General features: G+C 52.5%; 3 protein-coding genes across 4 annotated transcripts in view; all 3 read right to left on the reverse strand.

Moving 5' to 3' along the window:
* Positions 1-2,854, reverse strand: part of DND1 (DND microRNA-mediated repression inhibitor 1) — a 5,045-nt gene extending 2,191 nt beyond the window's left edge. Inside the window, exons 1-4 of the mRNA XM_040572968.1 lie at positions 2,584-2,854; positions 1,453-1,570; positions 889-1,350; positions 113-490 (exon numbers count right to left, since the gene is read on the reverse strand). Coding sequence (XP_040428902.1) covers positions 113-490; positions 889-1,350; positions 1,453-1,570; positions 2,584-2,595 — 970 coding nt within the window. The 5' untranslated portion in view covers positions 2,596-2,854. The remainder of the gene's footprint in view (positions 1-112; positions 491-888; positions 1,351-1,452; positions 1,571-2,583) is intronic.
* The window catches only part of NDUFA2 (NADH:ubiquinone oxidoreductase subunit A2), a 26,553-nt gene extending 18,292 nt beyond the window's left edge, over positions 1-8,261 (reverse strand). Inside the window, exons 1-2 of the mRNA XM_040572970.1 lie at positions 8,257-8,261; positions 7,205-7,211 (exon numbers count right to left, since the gene is read on the reverse strand). The gene's annotated coding sequence lies outside the window, so the exon portion shown is untranslated. The remainder of the gene's footprint in view (positions 1-7,204; positions 7,212-8,256) is intronic.
* HARS1 (histidyl-tRNA synthetase 1) lies at positions 2,983-19,416 on the reverse strand. Of its 2 annotated transcripts, XM_040572962.1 has the most exons (13): positions 19,284-19,416; positions 19,050-19,139; positions 17,217-17,336; positions 16,932-17,027; positions 16,251-16,376; positions 14,442-14,549; positions 11,906-12,004; positions 9,221-9,314; positions 8,898-9,025; positions 8,564-8,806; positions 5,401-5,517; positions 4,510-4,656; positions 2,983-3,491 (listed from the first exon to the last, which is right to left on the reverse strand). In XM_040572962.1, exons 1-13 carry the CDS (start codon positions 19,365-19,367, stop codon positions 3,432-3,434), a joined length of 1,512 nt encoding a protein of 503 aa, XP_040428896.1. In that variant the 5' UTR covers positions 19,368-19,416; the 3' UTR covers positions 2,983-3,431. The 2 variants fall into 2 exon arrangements, with proteins under 2 accessions (XP_040428896.1, XP_040428897.1); XM_040572963.1 differs by lacking the exons at positions 19,050-19,139; positions 19,284-19,416 and adding an exon at positions 18,815-18,930.
* Between the last annotated feature and the right edge of the window lie 6 nt (positions 19,417-19,422).

Raw genomic sequence — 19,422 nt, forward strand, 5'->3', positions numbered from 1 at the left:
CCAGCCTGGGCCCCCACCTGCAGAATGAAGTCCAGCAGCCCCTCAGTCCCAGGAAATCCTCCAGGACTTCAGGAAAGGTGGGAAATGGCACCAATTCTGTGCCAGGACTCACCTAGCTTCCTGAGAGCCAGCCGTGCCACTGCGTCTTTTGCTTTCTCATGCCCACTGGTGCTTGGCACATCTTCCTGCACCCACAGGAACCCACTGAAGGGCAAGGGCCACGCTGGGATCACTAGCTGGCACCAGTACTGCAGCCACCCACCAGGTTTCACCTGGACACACTTTGTGAAGAAGCGGGGGGTCCCCAGGCACTGCTGACGGCACAGGGTGTTCAGGCAGTCCAGCACGTCGCACAGCTTCAGGGACAGCAGCACTTGCTCGGGGCTCCCCAGGTGCTTGCCACGCTTCTCCTTACACAACTGCAGTTTCTCCTTCAGCTCTGGTTTCAGCCACCCCACCTTCACATTCTCCCCGCAGAGCCTCACATTCCCTAGGAGAGATCCACAGCAGCTTGCAGGAGATGCTCACACACCAGCCTCCAGCCTGCAGTCACCCTGTGCAGCCAGTGTCCCACCACCACATCCTGTCCCCCAGCATCTGTCCCAGTGACCCCATGATGGTCTGACCCTGAACCAGAGCGCACAACGACACCTCCATGACTCGCCTCCACTGCAGCGCCACCAGGCCTGCACAGGTACTGCCAGGGACCAGCCTCACTGGGGACAGCCAGCCCAGAGGGGACACAAAGAGAAGCCAAGGGATGTCTCAAGCCTGTAGGCACTCCTCAGCTGAACCTGGTGCTGGAATCTATGCTCACTTACAGACACCCAAACGACAAAGCCGAGCAGCATCCCACAGCACCCCAGCCTCCCACTTGCCTCCCAGTACCTTCCATCAGGGTTTTCTTGGCCATGGCAGCAGCCCGGTGTGAGCTGTATTTCAGCACGGCAAACTTGGCCTTCTTCTGGTAAGGGCTGGCATGCAGGGTGATGCTGAGGACCCCTTCGGTGGCCCCCAGCACCACAGCCTCCAGGCCCTTCTGGCTCACCGAGGTGGGCAGGCCGTCCACACTCAGCTCGCACTTCTCCAAGCTCTTGCACACCACGATGGTGCAGCCCTCCTGCACCTCCAAGTTGTTGAGGGTGGCAATGGCCTCCTTGGCACCCTGCCAGTTGCTGTACTTGGCGTAGGCAAAGCCCCGGTTGAGGCCGCTGAATGTCATCATGAGGCGGAATTCGTAGAGCTTCCCCACACTCTGGAAAAGCGGGATCAGCGTGTTCTCGTACATTTCCTGTGGCAGCTTCCCGATGAAGACCTCCGAGCCCACCGGTGGGGGGCTGCCCACCCAGCCTGCAGGCACAGAGCAACACGTGGGTGAGACGAGCTTGGCCACGGTGCCTGCCCTGATGTGCCACGCTCCCAGGGCACTGCCATGCTAAGCTTGTCACGTACCTGGCGGGGGGCCACCGTATCGCCTCTGTCCATTGATCTGCACCAGATCAATGCCGGTTTCTCTTACCCAGTTGAGCAGGGCCATCTTATTGGCCTGGTTGATACTGTCGGCCCACGCCTGAGGAGGGAGGTGATGTTAGTGCTGGGCAGTTTCCAGCCTCCCAGCGGGGGGCATCTGAACCCCACAAAGCAACAAGAACGAGCACAAGCCAGGAAGTGGAGGAACAAATGCCGGACTGCTCTGCCCTCAGGAAAGGGCAATACACATCCAAACAACTATCCTGTCCACCGTCCAAGACTGCTCCAGCAATTTTGGTAGAGCACAAGAACACCAACACTCCAGAGATGCCTGCAAGGGCTTTGAAAACAGAGGTTCTGGTGCCTGCTCAGCAGCTGGCTTGCATTACGAGAGAGGGTGGGAGCAAAGAGCCAAGGCGAACCTTGTATCACTGGAGCTTCAAGGAGGAATTAAGGACATGACCCATGTGAAAACATCGGGTTTTAGTTCATTAAGTACTACCAAGTCTCATTAGGGTCTCTGAAGACCATACGCTGAGTGGGATTAAAGTATCTCAGCTCATGCTAAAAAGCCGTTTGGTTGCATCTCGCCCTCGTGCATCCTTGGGTGCGCCACCAGGTGGTGGCACCTTTCTGTCTTCACGAGGTTTTGCCTTTCTCCAGAAAACCCTTTCGGATGAAGGTGTGGGCCTTAACGGGACATCTCTGCCGAGAGCGTGCACAAAGCCAGCCCCGGGCTCCTCCTTGCCCTCTGGAGCCACCTTTCCGCCCAGTCCCCGCCGCCTCGGGACGGGACGGGCCAGGCGCCGCTCTTCCAGCACAACCCCAGCGCAGCCCGGCCGCTGCCACGGCCTCCCCTCGCGGGGCTCCGAGGCCCGGGGAAGCCGCTGCCGGGCGCAGCCTCCCCCGAGGCGCCCGGCCCCGGAGGCTCCGGCAGCCGCAGGGGCTCCGAGTCCCGCCTCCGACCCGGGCAGCGGAGAGCCCGGCCCCGAGGGCTCCCCGACGGCCGCTCCCGGGCGAGGGGGGTCCGGGGAACCCCCGGCGTGTAGCCGCCAGGCCCCTGGGGGGGCGCAGCGCCGCGGCCCGTGCCGGCAGCCCCTCGACGGCACCTACCTCCTCTTCCATCGCCAGTCCTCGCCCGGCTCTGGAAGCTTCCAGCGCCAACAAGGACCATTGGGCCGCGGCTGCTCCGCCCTGGGGAGGGAGGGTCCTGCCGGGACCCCCCCCAGGCTGCCCTCCCGTGGGCGTAAAGCCATGCAAGTGGTAAATAAAAAAAAAAAAAACACAGCTGAATGGCCCCAGCGGGGCAGGAGGCGGGCCAGAGCTCGCCCCGCGGCCAGGGGAGCTGTTTGAGGCCCGGCTGCAGCACGGCGAGCCTCCACGTGGCACCGGGGCCACCACAGCTCAAGGAACTGCCCCCATGGCCTTTAGAAGTCAGCTCTCACCCACAGAGGCTGGGGCATGTGAGCAAATCCCCGCCCGAAGCAGAAAGTAGGGACAGAAGGCAAGGAAGGGGGTTGGCAGAGTATTTATTGTTTCTTGGAACAGCTGGCTTGGGATAAGGTCACCTCCCTGCAGCCACACGCTGGACTGAACATTTATTCAACATGAAGGGAACAAGAAGCTGCAGCCAAGAGCCTGGGGTCTGCTGACAGTGCGGGGCTCCACATGTCACAGTAACAACTGCAGACAGGAGGCCACGGTGTGCCAGAGCCACTTGCAAAACATCTTTCCAGCAACATACTGAAGAGCCAGGGCATTCTGTAAGAGTCAGTGTAGCCTCTCTCCCCCCGATGGGAAAGGGAGCGCACAAAACAAGAATAAATACAGCTTTCAAGGGCTCCCCCTGACCCTGCGCTTGCTGCCACCTGGCCTGGTGAAGGAGACGACCAACTTGGTATTTAGAGGAGGAAATCTGTCCACCAGAATCCAATGAACAAGTAGACAGGTCCATGCAGACTTTAAAGCTGACTTGTTCGCATCCTGATCTCCTCAATGAGGTTCTCCCTGCGAATGTTGACCTACATGGGAGAGCACAAAGGTCCATAAATACAACACAAGCAGCTTGTCACTGGGTGACTTTCTCTGGTCCCACACCCCACTTGTGGCCCTCTTGTCTCATGAGATCCCACCATCACGTCACCAGTCCCTTTATGGGGCGAGTAGGCAGCAGCACCATACACAGAGCTGAATGCAGCCCTGTGAGAGCAAGCACTGCCCATCCACCTTGCCAAGCACCCTCCTGCCAAATGACCAAAAGCAACATGCTTTCAGTATTTCCAAAACTGAGGCCAGTGCACAGATTGCCACAGGTCCCACCAGATCACCTTCAGCAATGCTCCCACACCCCGGAAGGTACATGGAAGCAGCCACACAGCCCATGATCCAACCCCTCACCCCAGGCCCCCAAGGTGAGGAATATCTAGGAGTTCAAGGAGGCTGCGTGGTGGGAGACTTTCCAGGGGAGACAACAGGGAGACAACAGGGAGACAACAGGGCTCCTCAGCTCCAGGAAACTGCATAGGACAAGGAATCAGAACCTAGGATGTTACAGAAGTCCCTGGAGAGACCACAGCTAAAAAAAGTCTAGTGAGGAAGGCAAGGTACAAAATCCTGAAAACCTGTCACTTGGTGGTGAACTGATGCCGAAGCATGTGTTCCACAGCAAGTCAAGAAGGGCTGGAGACTCACCTCACCCAGTGTCTAAAAGTGCATGCACAAGACCGCTGCCATCAGCCCGCAGGCCTCACCTCAAATCTGCCAGTTCTGGCTCACACCCTCTTTCCTCACTACACCTTCTGTAGGAGCAGCTTTGCTGAGTCTTGGAGGCCTTCCACATTAGATGGAAGCGCCATACACCCTTCATCTCCCCTTTGGGTACCACACCTGAAGCAGGAGCCTGCAGAGCCACCTTGCTATGTACAAGCTGACTGCACTGCAACTGGACAGGGTACGGATAGGTTTGGAGGGCTTGCCTGAGCTGGGAGGGAAGGTAAGCAGCCATCACTCCCCCTCCAAGCCACCACGAGCCTCACTCACCTCCTCACGGGTTGCCACGACCCGCAGCTTAACAACTCCATCCTTGAGTTCCTGCTCTCCCACAATGGCAACAAGGGGGATGCCCGTGTCCTCGCAGTACTGCAGCTGATTCAGGAGCTTGGGGTTCTTCTTGTACAGTATTTCTGCCTGGAATGGAACCAGAGCACAACGCTGTACTCAGCATGGGCCTGTTTCTCTGCACCCCCATCATCACAACCCCCAGCATTCCGGGCCAGTCTCATCATTGCCATTTGGTGGGTGTGGATGTATGCACAGACTGGCTAACGGAGAAGGCAGGGCACTGCAGCTAATGAGTAATGCAACACAGCTCCAAGGTCCTCAGCAGACAGTGCTGCTCCTGGGAAAACACTAGGTCACCAGCTCCAGTCTACATCTGACCAGGGCTGACACCTCTGGTGACCCTAGCAGCTCAGAAGCCCTGTGGAGCACCCATTCTCCTCTGTTCAGCCAAGGCAGACTGCCTGCAGCAGGAGCAGGGCCCTGACACAGGTTGTCTTCAGCCTGTGGGAAACACCGCCCAGGCTCCTCCCCTCCTTGCGAGGTTCTGCGCTTTTTTTCTGTTGGAAGTGGCATCACAGCTGCCATGCAGCAGAGGCTGAAGCACTGCCTGCTTTGGGAATCTGTCCTGAGTAGACAAAGCCAGAGCATCCCCTGCAGTATTACAGGGCTAATCAAGTTGTACCACCCAGCCCCCACCGGAGAACATCTCATCTGGGACATTTGGAAGAAGCAGGCTCGATCCAGGAAGGCAATCTGCTGCCCATGTTCTCCCTGTGACTCCTTTCTCCCACAGCAAACCCAGGTCTGGTCCATTCCTGGCGTAAGAGAGCGGATCAGGCAGCAACTAACTTGGCCATTGCCTGGTCATACCTTGATCCCAGCATCCCATAGCTCAGAGATGAGCTTCAGCCGCTCTTCAAGGAGCTTCTTTTGGGCAGAGGCCACCAGCACCTGTGTTTCTGTTGTCCTGATCTTCTCCTCAGAGGCCTAGAAAGGGGACAAGACTCAGGAGATGACACAGATATATGGACACACCCGAGACCCTATGACCCTATGAGGTCCCCACCCCACGCCCATCAGTTTAGCAGTGAAGAGGCTCAGGGTCAGTGGGATGAACAGCATAAACTCTGGAGAGTTAGGCAATGCCCCAGAGACCCCATCCTAGACCACAATCACTCTGCGCGTGTTCCATGTTGGGGGCTTAACCCAGTCTCCCTCCTGTGATGTGGGTTTGCAGAGGCTGGAGAACATGCTGAGAATGAGCAATTTCCCTGACAACTTCTGCCTAGAGGTTGTTCCTCCACACCCAAAGGCCTGTGGCCTCTTGGAGATCTGCTCTGAGTGGCTAAGGAGCAGCAAGCTAAGGAAGCTGCACAGAGCCAGCTGCCAGCTCTACAGCTGGGCTGGGAACTATAGGTTAGATTAACAGCGGCGAGCTGAGGTGCTCCAGGACTGTCAGGAGCCACCTGCTCCCATGGCAGATGCTGGATACTCAAAGCAGCACCTTCCTGCCACTGCTCTCTCTGAAGGGATAAGTCTTTAAAAGGTCAGCTGCAGAGGACCAAACCTGGCAAGGATTGGAGGTTGTGAGGGAAGAATTCAGTTTCCTCTTAGAAATCCCAGTTGTGTCTGCCAAGAGAGATCTCCCCACAACAGGGCTCTGGGTGAGGGAAATGTGTGGCAGTATTTTGAGAGCCAAATAAGACCTATTTAACACCCACTGGATAGGACTGAGAAGAACAAACTAGTAGAGCAGCTCTGAGGAGAGGCGAACAGGAAAAATGTACCTGGGACCCTGCGAGAGGTGCTGCACTCCCTACCCTGGGACATCCAACCCGTCTGGTCTCTGCAGTGCCTTCAACTGGATGGGCACACGTGCAAGGCGATGGTCTGCCAACCAGCCTTGCAGAGCAGTGCTGGCTTGCCATGAAGGTGGTGTGGTCACAGGGATGCTTAATGCAGTGGGGAACACGAAGGCATCTGGCCTAGGTAGCTGGCAGGACTGAGGATTCAGGCTGCAGCTGAACAAGTTGTACCGGGGGCTGCCAGATGAGGGGTCGTGTCCCAGCGAGACCCTGAGAGATCATCTCCCAGGCCAGAGGAAACAGGAGATCGTGACCTGGTTCTGACTCCTGCTGTAGAGTGCAGCAGGGGCCTCTCTCAGTTCTCCAACAAAGACCGCAGCAAAGAAGACTCACTTAAGCATTTGCTGGACTGGGTCACTGTGGTGGGTACGCTCTGCTCCTGCACTTAAGTCTTGCTCAGGCTTATAAGCCACAGTAGGCCTCAGTGGGATCACTCCTGGAACCCTCATTGGCAGCTCATTAACAATGGAAACCCAGGAGAGCTCATCCCAGGAAACAACCTGGTAAGAAAACTGAGCTTGACTATGAGTCGCGCACTTTATGTAATAAATATGAAAGCGAAAGCCTTTTCTTTTCTGACATCATTCCTCTGTTATCTACAGAGGGCTGCCTCACACCCTTTACTAATTGACAAAGACATGATTAAGGGCTAAGGGAAGAGGGGTGGTACAACCTGATTCCTAAACAAACTGGCAAAAGACCTGAATCCTGGAAAATTACTAATCAAAACACAATGGCTTTGCAATCCTATACATAGCGATCTCAAGCAAGAATTGTTTGAGCTCTCAAGGGACAGCAGTGGGCTGCACCCTTGATCTCCCCCTGTAGAATACTGCCAGGCCTGTTGGTGTTGAAATACTGAGTGACTGTAAATCAGCAGAGGGTTGCTGAGACTGGGCTTGAGCAGGAATGTGATTTAATTGACACGCAGGAATGTGAACTGATTAACACGCATATCTTGCTCATCTGGCCAAAGTACAAAACAGTTGTTGGAGATCTGCAATTGAACAATGGGCCTGGGAACTACAACAAATAAGCGGGAAGCCTCACAGCCCGATGTTGTTTCAAGTCAAGCCAGGAAAGCAACCTGTCTCTGTTGGTCTCACCTCCCCTTTCCTCTTGACCAAACAATGCAACAAGCCTTGCTGAGAGCCAGTCACATGATAAACGACTCAGTCCCGTCTCACCAAAAGTATAAATCTGCTTTACAGAAACCTCTTTTTGCGGATGTAGAGGATGAGAACTCCAATTATCAGATGGGTTGACGGGCCTGGACCTCTCTCCTTCCCAAGCAGGGACGCCTCTTGGTAAGACTTCTGCGTCCAGCTCTGTCAGGTATTACTCAGGAAAATATTGATAACTAAAGCACTAAACTATTAACTTGAGCTCATTTATTGCAGTAAGTGAATTTATTAATGGCAATCCCGAATCTGTGATATCTGTCACCTTAATAAATTACCTATCTTTTCAACTTTGCAAAACTGTCACTCTGAAAGTCCTTGGCAGGGCTCTGAAACAGGCAAACGTTGACTCTATAAAGTGGCTATACTCATAATCCTTTAGACATAAACCACTGACCAAGTCTGGGACTAGGACTGGATCCAGCTGCACCTAGGCTCCTCTCTGAGAAGGAGTTTAGAAAGCAAGGGGGTCCTTTCTGAACCTCGTGACTCAATGGGAGGGCCTCCCTCAGCCACATACCCTTAACGCAACACCCCCTTAGCTGAAGGCACCTCTCAGGGCACCCCGATGGGATGTGCATCCCAGGGCTGACTCCTTGAGGAACAAACTCATCCGTGGGCAAAGGCAGACAAGGGATAAGGGGGAGAAATCCACTCTAAGAGGGGTATTTTGGAAGCACACAACTGCTTTTAGAAACCTAGATCCTCCAATAAGCCTTCTGTGAACCTTGCCATTCATAAATCTTTAACAAAGTTTCTGTTTCTATTGTAGCAAATTCCTTTAGATCATTGTGTTAATTGACTGATGCTTACATACTGATTAAGTGCTGTTAAAATCATGTAAACTAACCTTATTTTCTATAAAAATATATAACAAATCCTTAATTTCTGCTACATTAAAGCTGTGCAAAATTCTCCAACAGGTACATGAGGAGAATGTAAATCCTTACTCTTTCTCTGTGCTTAGTTGAGCATCAAGGCACTTACCTCCACTCTCTGCTCTAGGATGGAGAAGATCCGCTCGATCCCTATGCTGACCCCCACACAGGGCACCTTCCGTCCCTTGGGATCAAACATCCCCACCAGACCATCGTAACGACCGCCTCCGGCCACGCTCCCAACGCTGACCGGGTCCTCCACGTGGTCATTCTGCTGCTGCAGCAGGACAGCCTCATAGATCACCCCTGTGTAGTAGTCCAGGCCTCGCGCCAGGCTCAGGTCAAACGAGATCTGTGGGACACAAGGGAAGCCCCCTCAGCGCCACGCTCGGGGCTGCCCAGACACCAGGGCAGCACCCCCTCCTGCCTCCGCCCCTCCTCACCTTCCCCGTGATGCCAAACAGGGTCAGGTACTCAAACAGCAGCTTCATGTCCCCCAGGCCCTCCTTGGCCAGCTTGTTCTGGGACAGCTTCGGGTCCTGGAGAAGCTGCTCAATCAGGTCCAGGCCACCTGCGGGAACAAGTCATGCCTCACATCTGCCAGCACAGCAGCACCCGCAACGACGGGCCCGGCCAGCTGCACGCGCTGCTTCGCTCCCCTCCGTCCCTGCCCCGGGCACGCCAGCCCCTGCCTGGCCTGGCAGAGAGCAGCTGCACTTGTCGGGAGCATGAGGGAGGGACAAGGGCTCCATCCCACCGTGCTCACCGTGAAGCTGGACGTACTCCCCAATGCGATCTGCAGCCTCGGGAGAGAGCCCCTTCTCTCCTACCATCTCATTCTTCACATCCTCCCAGGGCGCCTGTGAGGGGTGAGAAGAACATGAGCCACTGCCCCAGGGATACGGTCTCTCCTGAGGGACGTCTCTGGTAATACAGTCCCATACAAGTGAAGAGACGTCCGCCCTCACACATCTTCACACTGCAGAACTCCTTCAGGGTGGTTAAAAGGTGCATGAGAAGAGCTGCAAATCAAATGCTCTTGAGGGATGGTTCTAAATACACTTCTTGTACCTCTGCACAGTCCGTTTGTATCCTAACCCTGAAGTCACCAAAGCTGCCCAAAATCCTGACAGCCCCAGGACAAACAAATGTTTGGTTTAGATATCTGGCCAGAATTAGACATTTGCACTGAGTTTGAGAGATGTCTTGCTGCTGTGGTTTCCATGGTTAGGTACAGTCATATACACCAGTTATGGAAGCGTTGCAGGTCATGCCCACCACCTGGAAAGTTGTGAGGAGATGGCTGGATAATACAGAAGCCCAATGTAAGCAGGATAAGCGACAGCTTTCCCACCGAGCAAGGGGGTCAAAGAAACAGAGCTGTGATGGCATCCGGCTGCACTAAGTTAAAACACAGCCTTTCAGTACAATAACAAGGAAATTACGCCACCCCAAAAAAGCCCGGTCCTCCCTTCCTGCTGCTCTTCCATGCATACGCAGCCCCCAAACCTACACTTCAGTCATGCCTCTGCAATACATCTCACTGCTAACAGCACTTTGACTAAGGCCTCCTCTACCTGACTTCAGTCAATCAGATAAGGCCTCCAAAGGAGGCCATCGTTTGTTCATCCTTGAGCAAAGCAATGTGAACGTACAAGATGAGACACCAGGTCACTTTGTTTAACAGGATTCCACAGGAAGGCTAAAAGCACTCCTTTAAGCAATCAGCCCACAAACTGTGCCCCACATGTCTCCGATGACACTGAAATTCCCCTTGAAATTCTGATTTGGATCCCAAGCCAAGAAAACTGAGTCTATAGATGGCACTTCATTTTAAGGTTCCTCTTCCTTAGCTTTTAGTGGAGGACTGTACACACATTTATAGACTGATCTCTCCAGCATTCTCGTACCTGAATAGGGCCTATAGTAAAGACGATTGGCTGCAGATAAAGAGTTCTTCCTACACTGGCACCTTTCCCTCCTCCCAGAAGTCCACATACGGGCCTGAATCCCTTAGAGACCAACACAACAGTCAGAGCTTTTGAGGCAGCTTGGTGAGCACAAACCTACAGGTTGTACCTACTTCCTGCCTTGTCTCTTACAGGAACAGTTGTACAGAGAGGGCCGTTCTGCATCACACCGAACTAGAGTAAGATAGAGATGTCCACATACAGCACGTTCGAAAAAAAACCAAACCCGTCCTACAAGTCCAAACCATTACAAGTGTGAACGAAGCGACCAGGAGATGTGGGATGGGCTACTGCAGTCTCACAGCACTGGGAAGAGAGATTACGGCACTGAGCAACGTTCTCCTTGTGACTGTGTGCACCCTGCTAGGATGCTGTGCGGTCCAGGCCAGCCCTGGAGCCCTGTTCCTAGCAGTAACGCCCTTGCGCTGATGGTAGCAACAGATGAGAGTGAAGACATGCTGTGGGGACACATACAATACAGAGCAGTACCAAACTGACCACCCTTCCCCTGCGCAGGAGGCAGGAAAAGTGCTGCTGGTGTTATTTTACAGCTCTGTGTTTCTAGTTTCCTATTTCTTCTCACTCCAAGCACTTTCCTCTACCTCAGCTCTCCACCTCCAGGTGAACACGGAAACCTCGTCCATACAGTTCCGACTCACCTCCCTTTGCTGCATCTCTGATGCAGCTACTTGGGACTATCTCCTGAGGGTCCTCAAAAGAGCTGGAGACGCATGCTGTACAGTGACACCCTGCTCACGCACAGCACGGCCAGCAATGTGCACGTGATGCAGGCTCTGTGCTCTCAGCAGGGATGCTAGACATCACGGTACCAACCAAGAACAGCACGAGCTTGCAGATAGCACAACAAAACAACTGGACAACAAAGCAACTTCAGCAGCCTCGCCACCTGGGGAAGTCCATTTGTCTCAGCCTTGTCACCTGTAAGCTCACTGCCTTATACATCCACCGCTTATGACTGCAATTCTCTACTCCTGAGAACGACAGAGATTTTCCCTTTATGTCAGGTTGTTTTTTTTGCCTTGCTACTGAGGTGTGAAATTTTAGCAAAGGTTCCAGGAAACAACTGTGATTCCTCACACTGCCAGAACTGAACCTGCTGCACTTGAAAAGTCTTTTGAATGCCCTGGACTAGTCTGGGGGCAGGTTTTCATGACCTAGATTCATAAGCAGTAGCAGCTTAAGAAAGCTAAAATTTGGGATGTTGAACCTCCCATATGAAGAGCTATTTTCCCTCCCTTCTTTTCCATTTCTCAGGACCCTGTGGGATGCTAGAGGAGGAAGTGCAGAATCCAGTTTTGCTATGTGACGGACATGCCTGGTGTGCCCCCCTTCCCTCTCAATGCATAGGGTGAAAGGGCTCACATGGGCAACTTGATGTTTACCAGCGTTTTCCAGACTGTTCTCATAGACCTGGACAGAGACTCACAGGAACTCCAGGAGCCCGGAGCTCCAGTCCATACCTTATCCAGTTTGTCAACACTGGAGCAGATTGTTCGGAACTTGCTGTCCGGGACACCACAAACTGCAAACATCCCATCAAGGATGCGCCGATCGTTGACCTGGGAGACAAGGAAAAAGTCATTTCCTACGAGCTCAAGCAGATGCTTCAGATGAGTTTTCTCTCCTCTCTAGTTTTAAGCACAAAAGAGAGAACCTAGCGGTCCCCCTAACCCCAATGGAAACATGGGCCCCAGACACCCTGGTGTTCTGATGTGCAGGTTATTTCCCACTGCAAATCTGTGCTGAAAAAAAAGACAGCTATCTGCGTTTTCAAAAGCCTCTGCCAACATGCCTCTCTAGACACTCAAGAAGCCACAGTCAGAAGGGGGTAAAACTTTGCTGTATATTAGGAACTGACAGAGGGAAGGTGAGAAAATGAGCTTGGCAAGAACATGGTGAGCCAGACTCAGCTGGAACAGCACAGAGGAGCAAGGGATGGTGGAAGAACCATAGTACAGTCTACCTGAAATAAGCATGCCTACAGGGAGGCTGCCAATTTTTTTTTTTCCTCAGTTTACAGTTTCTGGGCAATTTCTGTCTCCTCCCCATTCCTGGAGAGCTAAGCTGCCTCTCGCCCCAAGAGCAGGCCAGCCTGCACAACTGCGTCCTGCCATGCCTGGGGAGAGCCACTGCACTCTCCCTCCAGAGCCACAGACACCAACAATCAACAAGAGAAGGAAAACCAACGACACTGTAGCGAGTTGACCTTGGCCGGCCACCAGATGCCCACCAAGCTGCTCTCACTGTCCCCCCTCCACAGGACAGTGGGGAGAAAATAAGATGAAAAAGCCTGTGGGTCGAGACAAAAGGTATATGATCTCCCTGATCATACACCAATTACTGTCGAGGACAAAGCAGGCATTTCTTGGGGAAGATTAACGTAATTTATTCCCAGTTAAAAATTGAACAGGATAGAGGGAAACAAAAACAAAACTAGAACCACCTTTCTTCCACCCCTCCTTCTTCCCAGGCTCAGCTTCACTCCTTACTTTTCTACCTCCCACCACCACCCCCATGAGCAGCGCACAGGGATAGAGAATGGGGGCTGTGGTCAGTCCGTAACACTTTGTCTCTTCCCACACGTGGGCTTCCCACAGTTCTTCAGAACAGACTGCTCCAGCATGGGCCCCCCGCAGGGCCACAGCTCCTGCCGGACAATCTGCTTCAGTGCGGGCTCCTCTCCACAGGCTGCAGCTTCCTCCTTCAGCACATATCCACCTGCGATCTCTTCTTGCAGCACCCTCGCTACCAAAACCTTGCCACATGAACCCAGTACAGGGGCCTATGAATCATCTCGTAGGGGGATACGTAAAAACAACTCGGGAACAGACCGCAGACTGCGGAGATGAATGCGGTATGTTACACTGCACTCTCAGTACAAGAACAAAGGGACATCTGGTTATGTTAAAACCTTACTAAGACATTTTCTTTTCTTTTACTTCTTTTGATAGTGAAGTCAATTCCACGGTTTAATTATGTTCTGTAAGAGAAGGCAATTGAGGCCAAAGGCTTAGCTGAATTCAAAACGCCATGGGTAGTGAGAGCATCTACAGTTAAATTAGACAGAAACAAAGACTGCTCAGGAGGTTGTAACCCTCCAGCGTTGATATCAACCAAAGAGTCCCTCATAGAAGTCATGGAGCCCTCCTCCACTGCAGGCAGGTTATTCTGCTGTTCCCCATTGCAGAGATGCTTGCTCATCCTCAAATAGATTTGCTCATACCACTGGCCAAACACAAACTAGCTGGACTTGATCTAGACACGCAGCTCCTACGCACAATGCTTCAGCTCATCCCGGACTGGTTCAGGGGCAGGCAGCTGGGAGTGCAGCACCCAGGCCACACCACTCACCTCCCCTGCACAGCCCAGCCACACCACGACTCTGGGGCCTTTGCAGAGATCCCACCAACCTCCTGCGCATTAGACCCTCGTATCCACTACTCTCCTACACCCTTCCCATCCTGTCTGATCCCCACATCCAGCACCATTTGCAGTCACACCAAGGTAACAGAGGTGTTCTGAAGTGCACTACAAGCTCAGCCCTGGAAAGGAGTTGGTGGGAAGGCAAGAGTTTGCAAACTACACGGTGCACACACACAGGTGTTCATACTAAGCGGCATTAATAGCTGGGACAAGTGCAGGAATCCTGGGCCAGAGCCTGTATTTTACTGCAGGCAGCGAACGTGGCAGTCATCTCGTTACTTTGCTGCCGGGCGTTCTGTAGGGGACCATGGTTGATGAGAAAGAACTCTGCCAACTACGGCCTCAGGAAACCTCCTTGAATTCCCATCTAAAGGGGAGCCTGAGATGAAGTCCAGCCCTTTAGTACAGACACCATGAGAAGGCAGAGAGGCAAAATGACTACTGCACCTGAACCACATGCCTCAGTATGCATTAGAGTAGGAACAGGTGCTGTTGTGTAAAACCACAAACAGCAGGCACTGCTTCCTACTGTGGCACAAAGAAACCTGTCTGAGGACCCAGCTCTGGCCTCACCTTAATGAGAAAGTCCCCAAGCTGCAGGTCACTCAGGATCTCGTGCACTATCTTCAGGCACTCAGCATCTGGAATCATAGGGTCAAACTGGCCAGCGATGTCAAAATCCTGAGGAACAAGAGAAGGCAGAGAGCATTTCAGCACAGCAGAGAGGGCTGCAGCCACACAGCTTCAACTCTGCTGTTAATAGCAGTTTGTTTACAAAAAGCAACAGAAATGTTGTGAAAAACAACAAAAAAGAAGACAGCAGAGATCATCAATAGCAAATAAATAGAACAAAGGAACCAGGAAGGGGAGGAGAAAACTACTTGTTATTTGGTATGACCTAAATGCCAAATGTTTTTCCTTGATCCCCATGATGTTCTGTTTTTTTTTTTTCTTTTTTTAATATACAAGCAAATCAAGTTAATGACCACGCACACAATGGGAATAATACAACAGAAGTCATCAACATTCAGAGAAGAAAAACAAAAGAAGCAAAAAGAGACCTCTTATTCCACCCCAACTTACAAATCCCCAAATGCAAAGTTTTCAATCACATCTTGAGTAAAAGAACAATTAGGAACACAGGAATGATTCGCGACTCAGTAAATTTCAACGTGCCTTCAACAAGCTTCCAAAATAAATTGGGTCAATGGAGGAAGAAAGAGATGAGATTGCATCTGTCAATTCTCCAATCAGCTGAGTGTGAGGAAAGCTGATGCAATCCCTAAGAAAGTTGGGCAAGGTCTGGTACAGCCAGGAAAACGCTGCTACCGTCGTACAGGGCACAGGTGAAATCTCACCGGAAAAACCCAGCGGAGGGCTGGTCAGTTATATTTAAAAGATGCAGAAAAAAACCTACGAGGCTGAGCAGTGAAGTAAAGCATCTCCAAGGAGAGAAAAGCAACAGAGCTTGATCTAACCAGCCTAGGGAGGGGAAGATTACTCTCAACATTTCCAAAACATTTGTTTGGGAAAGGGAAGGAATCAGTATCAAGGGATGACAGCTACCATTTAAAAACCTGCACTGGCACAAGGAAAAGTAAGCTGTCAGACACAAGTAAGTTTTAGCCTATTTGCAGCTAGCTTAAGAAGATGATCCTAGAAAGCTCTTTCAAATGAGACAGCAAGCAAAGACTCCAAGTTGTGTGAAAATGGGCGTTCACCAAGGTCCGAAGCTGGAAGGTATAGGCAGGGATTGTATGAAGAAATGGAAATATTCTCAATTAAGAATTTACTTGCCATGTGATGCCCTGAGGACTGTGATAGTACAGTGGAAAAAATCCATTCCTCAGGGCTATCACACTGAGAAAGCCACAGAGGAAATTGAATTCTTTGTTCTGGAATTAGGTCTCAGGGTTTTTCCCTTCCTTTGAAATAAAGATGGACTAAGCATGGGATGGAAGCAACGGGTGCTGTGGCTGAGTCACTCACCTGGCTCATACATTCTTGCTCACACACAAAAAAGTTCAATTGTTGCCACATTTAGGATCAGAAAGAAATTCTTTCCCTCAACCAGGCTGACAAGCACTGTGGGACAGAGTAGGGAGCTGCCCTCCTCCACGGTGCAAAGCATGCCCAACATCTGGGGGTTACATTGCAAAGTTCCCTGATACGGCAGTGCCCCGTGTTACAGCCATCATCCACAGTCTCTCCCACTCTCAAGCTGCTTTTCAACCCCAGAGGGAAAAGGAGGAGAAGATTGAGTTTCCCACCATCACAAGGAAGGCGACTGCAAGATAACACAGCCTTCGGTCCTACGTCCCTACAACCACTGCCCAGCCTAGAGACCCGCAGAGCAGCACCCCTGCTGCTGGCCAAACTCACACACTGGTAGAACTCCCTGTAGCGGCCCCTGGTCATGGCCGGGTTGTCCCGCCTGTACACCTTAGCGATGTGGTAGCGCTTGATGTTGGTGATTTTGTTCATTGCCAAGTAGCGAGCGAAGGGCACCTGGGACCGCAGAGTTAAGGATGGGAATAGAGAGGGATCACCCCACCCAGTTATCAGTCACAGGCAGCGCTGCAGCCTCGCTATCTTCCCAATGCCCAGCACAGTTCGGCACACGTCCCTGGGGCAAAGCAACAGCTACCACACAGCTTGCCTGGCCACGGTGCTGCAGGGTCTGCACAGCTGTCCATGACACAGCCCACGCATTCTGCCACTAGCACAGGGACAGGTGCCCCTGCAGGCATCTCCCAGCAGTGCCTTGGATTACATCTCACTCCCTAGTCTGGGTTCCCTGCTGTAGAAGAAACCCCACTCAAATTTTTCTTCCCTCCACACACAAAGTGTTACTTTGCCTGACAGAAACAATGGGCAGTAAATAACTGAGCAATGGTTCTGTGCCTGCTAAACCACACTACCTGCTCATGCTTTCCCTGCCTGTATAGGGTCAGAACCAAGGGACTGTCCTCCCTCTTCCTCCCTTGCCCTTGGGGCAGCACTGTCCCAAAAAGAGGGCAGCAAAGATGACAAAACGCCCCAGTGCTGGCTGTTGCAGGATACAGTCAGGTCATAGCGCAGGGACAGCAGCTCTCCTCCTTGATCTTTTAGATCATAGATGAGCTTTGAGTCTTCTCCGTATTTCCCTGTTAGCGTCTCCTACATAAAAAAAAAAAAAAAGACACATGAACAAACAGCATCTTCAGCAAGAGTAGAAGAGTCCTAGAGCACACAGAACAAGGACGGAAAGGAAGGACACCTAGGAGATGGAAAAAACTCAGCCCTCAACACAGGCTTTCAACTGCAGAATCCCCACCAGCTCAGCCAACTTGCTGCGCTCTTGCTCACCTTCAGCTCAAACACTGGCGTATCAATGACTTCTGCTCCGTGGCGCTTGAAGCAGTTGATGATAGCACTGAAAACTCTCTCACGAATGGCCATTTGTTTGGGGCTGTAGTCCCGCGTGCCCTGGGATGAGAAAAGGAAAAGAAAAGCAAATGACACATTGGCTTAGAGATACGCAGTGGCAGACAGATGTGAGAGGTGACACGAAGAATCTGTCATACTGCTTACAAAGCTAGAGAGATCAGGTCAATTCACCAGACACCAGCACAGGGGGTAAAAAGCAGCATTGGTAAATATTAGGCCACAACTCAGATGAGATCTGCTACAGTCTACACTACTGAATATGTCAGAAGTTTCACCATGTACAAAACAAAGGAGCTAACATGGATCCAACACCCAGACAGTTCAGCACCTTCAAGGATGACAACGCAGCTAGGACCTGTCCACAGCTCCCATTCATGTGCAGCATTAGCCAGACCCTTACACAAGCCACCCAGAGAGGTGGAAATAGGAGGACAGGCAATACTTTGAAGTTGTGGAATAAGCAACAGCTTTATGCTTTCCAGAGTACCCACAGAGAAACTATATTTCCAAAGCACGATACCTGTGAAGTTCACTGGGATGGGCTCCCTTTTAATCTTCATCACTGTTAATAGTCACCACATTGTTTCAATGACCGTCTTCAAGCTTTCAGTAACTCACAAAACTGTCAGTTAACTATACCTCTCACTTTAATTTTTCCAGGGCCCAACAGTTAGACAAGGAGGAAGCAGAGAGAGAATGCACATTACACCCACAGGTCAAACAGCAAAGGATTGCTTTCAGCAGCGCACTGACATGGCTAAGATAAGCTGGAAATCCAAGCTGTTTCCCCTGATGCTCACAGAGCTTCTAAATCCTCTCCCTACATCTTTAAACAGTGAGATATTCTTTCTTCCCAGGTCTCACACCATAGTTACGTTTACCAAAAGATGTGATAAAGGAAATGGACAAGTGAGACTCTGTTGAAGCACTTCCTTTAAACCAGTGACACTAACGTATATTACTAACTGTCTCTGTGCCACAGCATGAAAGCACAGCTGGTCTCTGGTCAGCTGCAAGTGTTGAAACATCCAGGATACAAAAGAACTTCGGCATAAATTGCATTATGAACGTTCTTGTCAGGGAGACTTGGAGACTGAAGAGCTGCCACTGAGGGAAGGGTTCTGCTGGAAGAGGACAGAGAGATGCCTGCAGCTAGCCAGACCCGCTCCATAAGCGGGATGACCCCACTCTTACAGACTATGGCAAAACCAAAAGCCATGAGATCTCTGAGCATTCCTGGCAATGCTTCCAGGCACCTAGAGCACTTCGCAGCACTGTGTGCTCACCCGGCCTGCAGCAGCTTTACCAACTCTGCCAAGGTTAGCAGGAACAGGAGCAGCTTGAGGATCCTTATCTGTGAGAGCCAACGTTTGCAGGCACTAGTGGGGTCAGCACTACAAGAAATTTTAAGTTCTAATCCTAAAAGCACTGGAGCAACGCAAGTCATGACCTCCCTTCAAAGAGAAGAACCCAGTCGGGAGGGAAGACCTCATACTGGGCAGCTAGGACAGACCGGCCAAAATCGATCCTATCAGCTGGTGGTTGGCTTGCCACAGAAGCACTGGAAAGCTTTCGGTTAGCAGGGTGTCTGGGTTTGGTGTTGCCGGGGTTATTTTGATCCCCCTCTCCCGTCGCCTCGCTGCTGGAAGCAAAAAGGGGCTGAGCACGGGGCAGGTCCGTGCTGCACGCCCAGGCTCGGCACGAGGCGGCCCTGCACACGGCGAGGCGAGCGTGTGGGCTGCGGGACGTTACCTTTGGGGTCTTCAGCACGAACTTGTGCTTCCCCTCATCTCCCCCGAGCTGCGCCTTCATCTCCAGCAGCTTCGCCACCTCCTTCGCGATCTGCGGACGGAAGGAGAGGGGAGCCGGGGGTTACCCCAGGCCGGCCCGCAGCCTGCCCCAGCGCCTCCGGCCCCGCCGCCCGTCGCCCCCCGCCCTTCCCACACGGCCCCGGCCCCCCTCCAGTCGCCCCGGGCCCGGCCGCACCCGCTCGGGCTCGGCCTTGTCCTGCTTCAGCCGCCGCACCGCCTCCGCCTGCTCCCGCACCGCCACCGCCTCCTCCGCCGCCATGGCCGCGCCTGCGCACTGCCGGGGCCGCGCCTCGCCGGGCGGAGCTCGGCCAGGA

The sequence above is a fragment of the Cygnus olor genome, chromosome 14 (genome assembly GCF_009769625.2).
Source record: "Cygnus olor isolate bCygOlo1 chromosome 14, bCygOlo1.pri.v2, whole genome shotgun sequence".
In the NCBI taxonomy this organism is placed as follows: Eukaryota; Metazoa; Chordata; class Aves; order Anseriformes; family Anatidae; genus Cygnus; species Cygnus olor.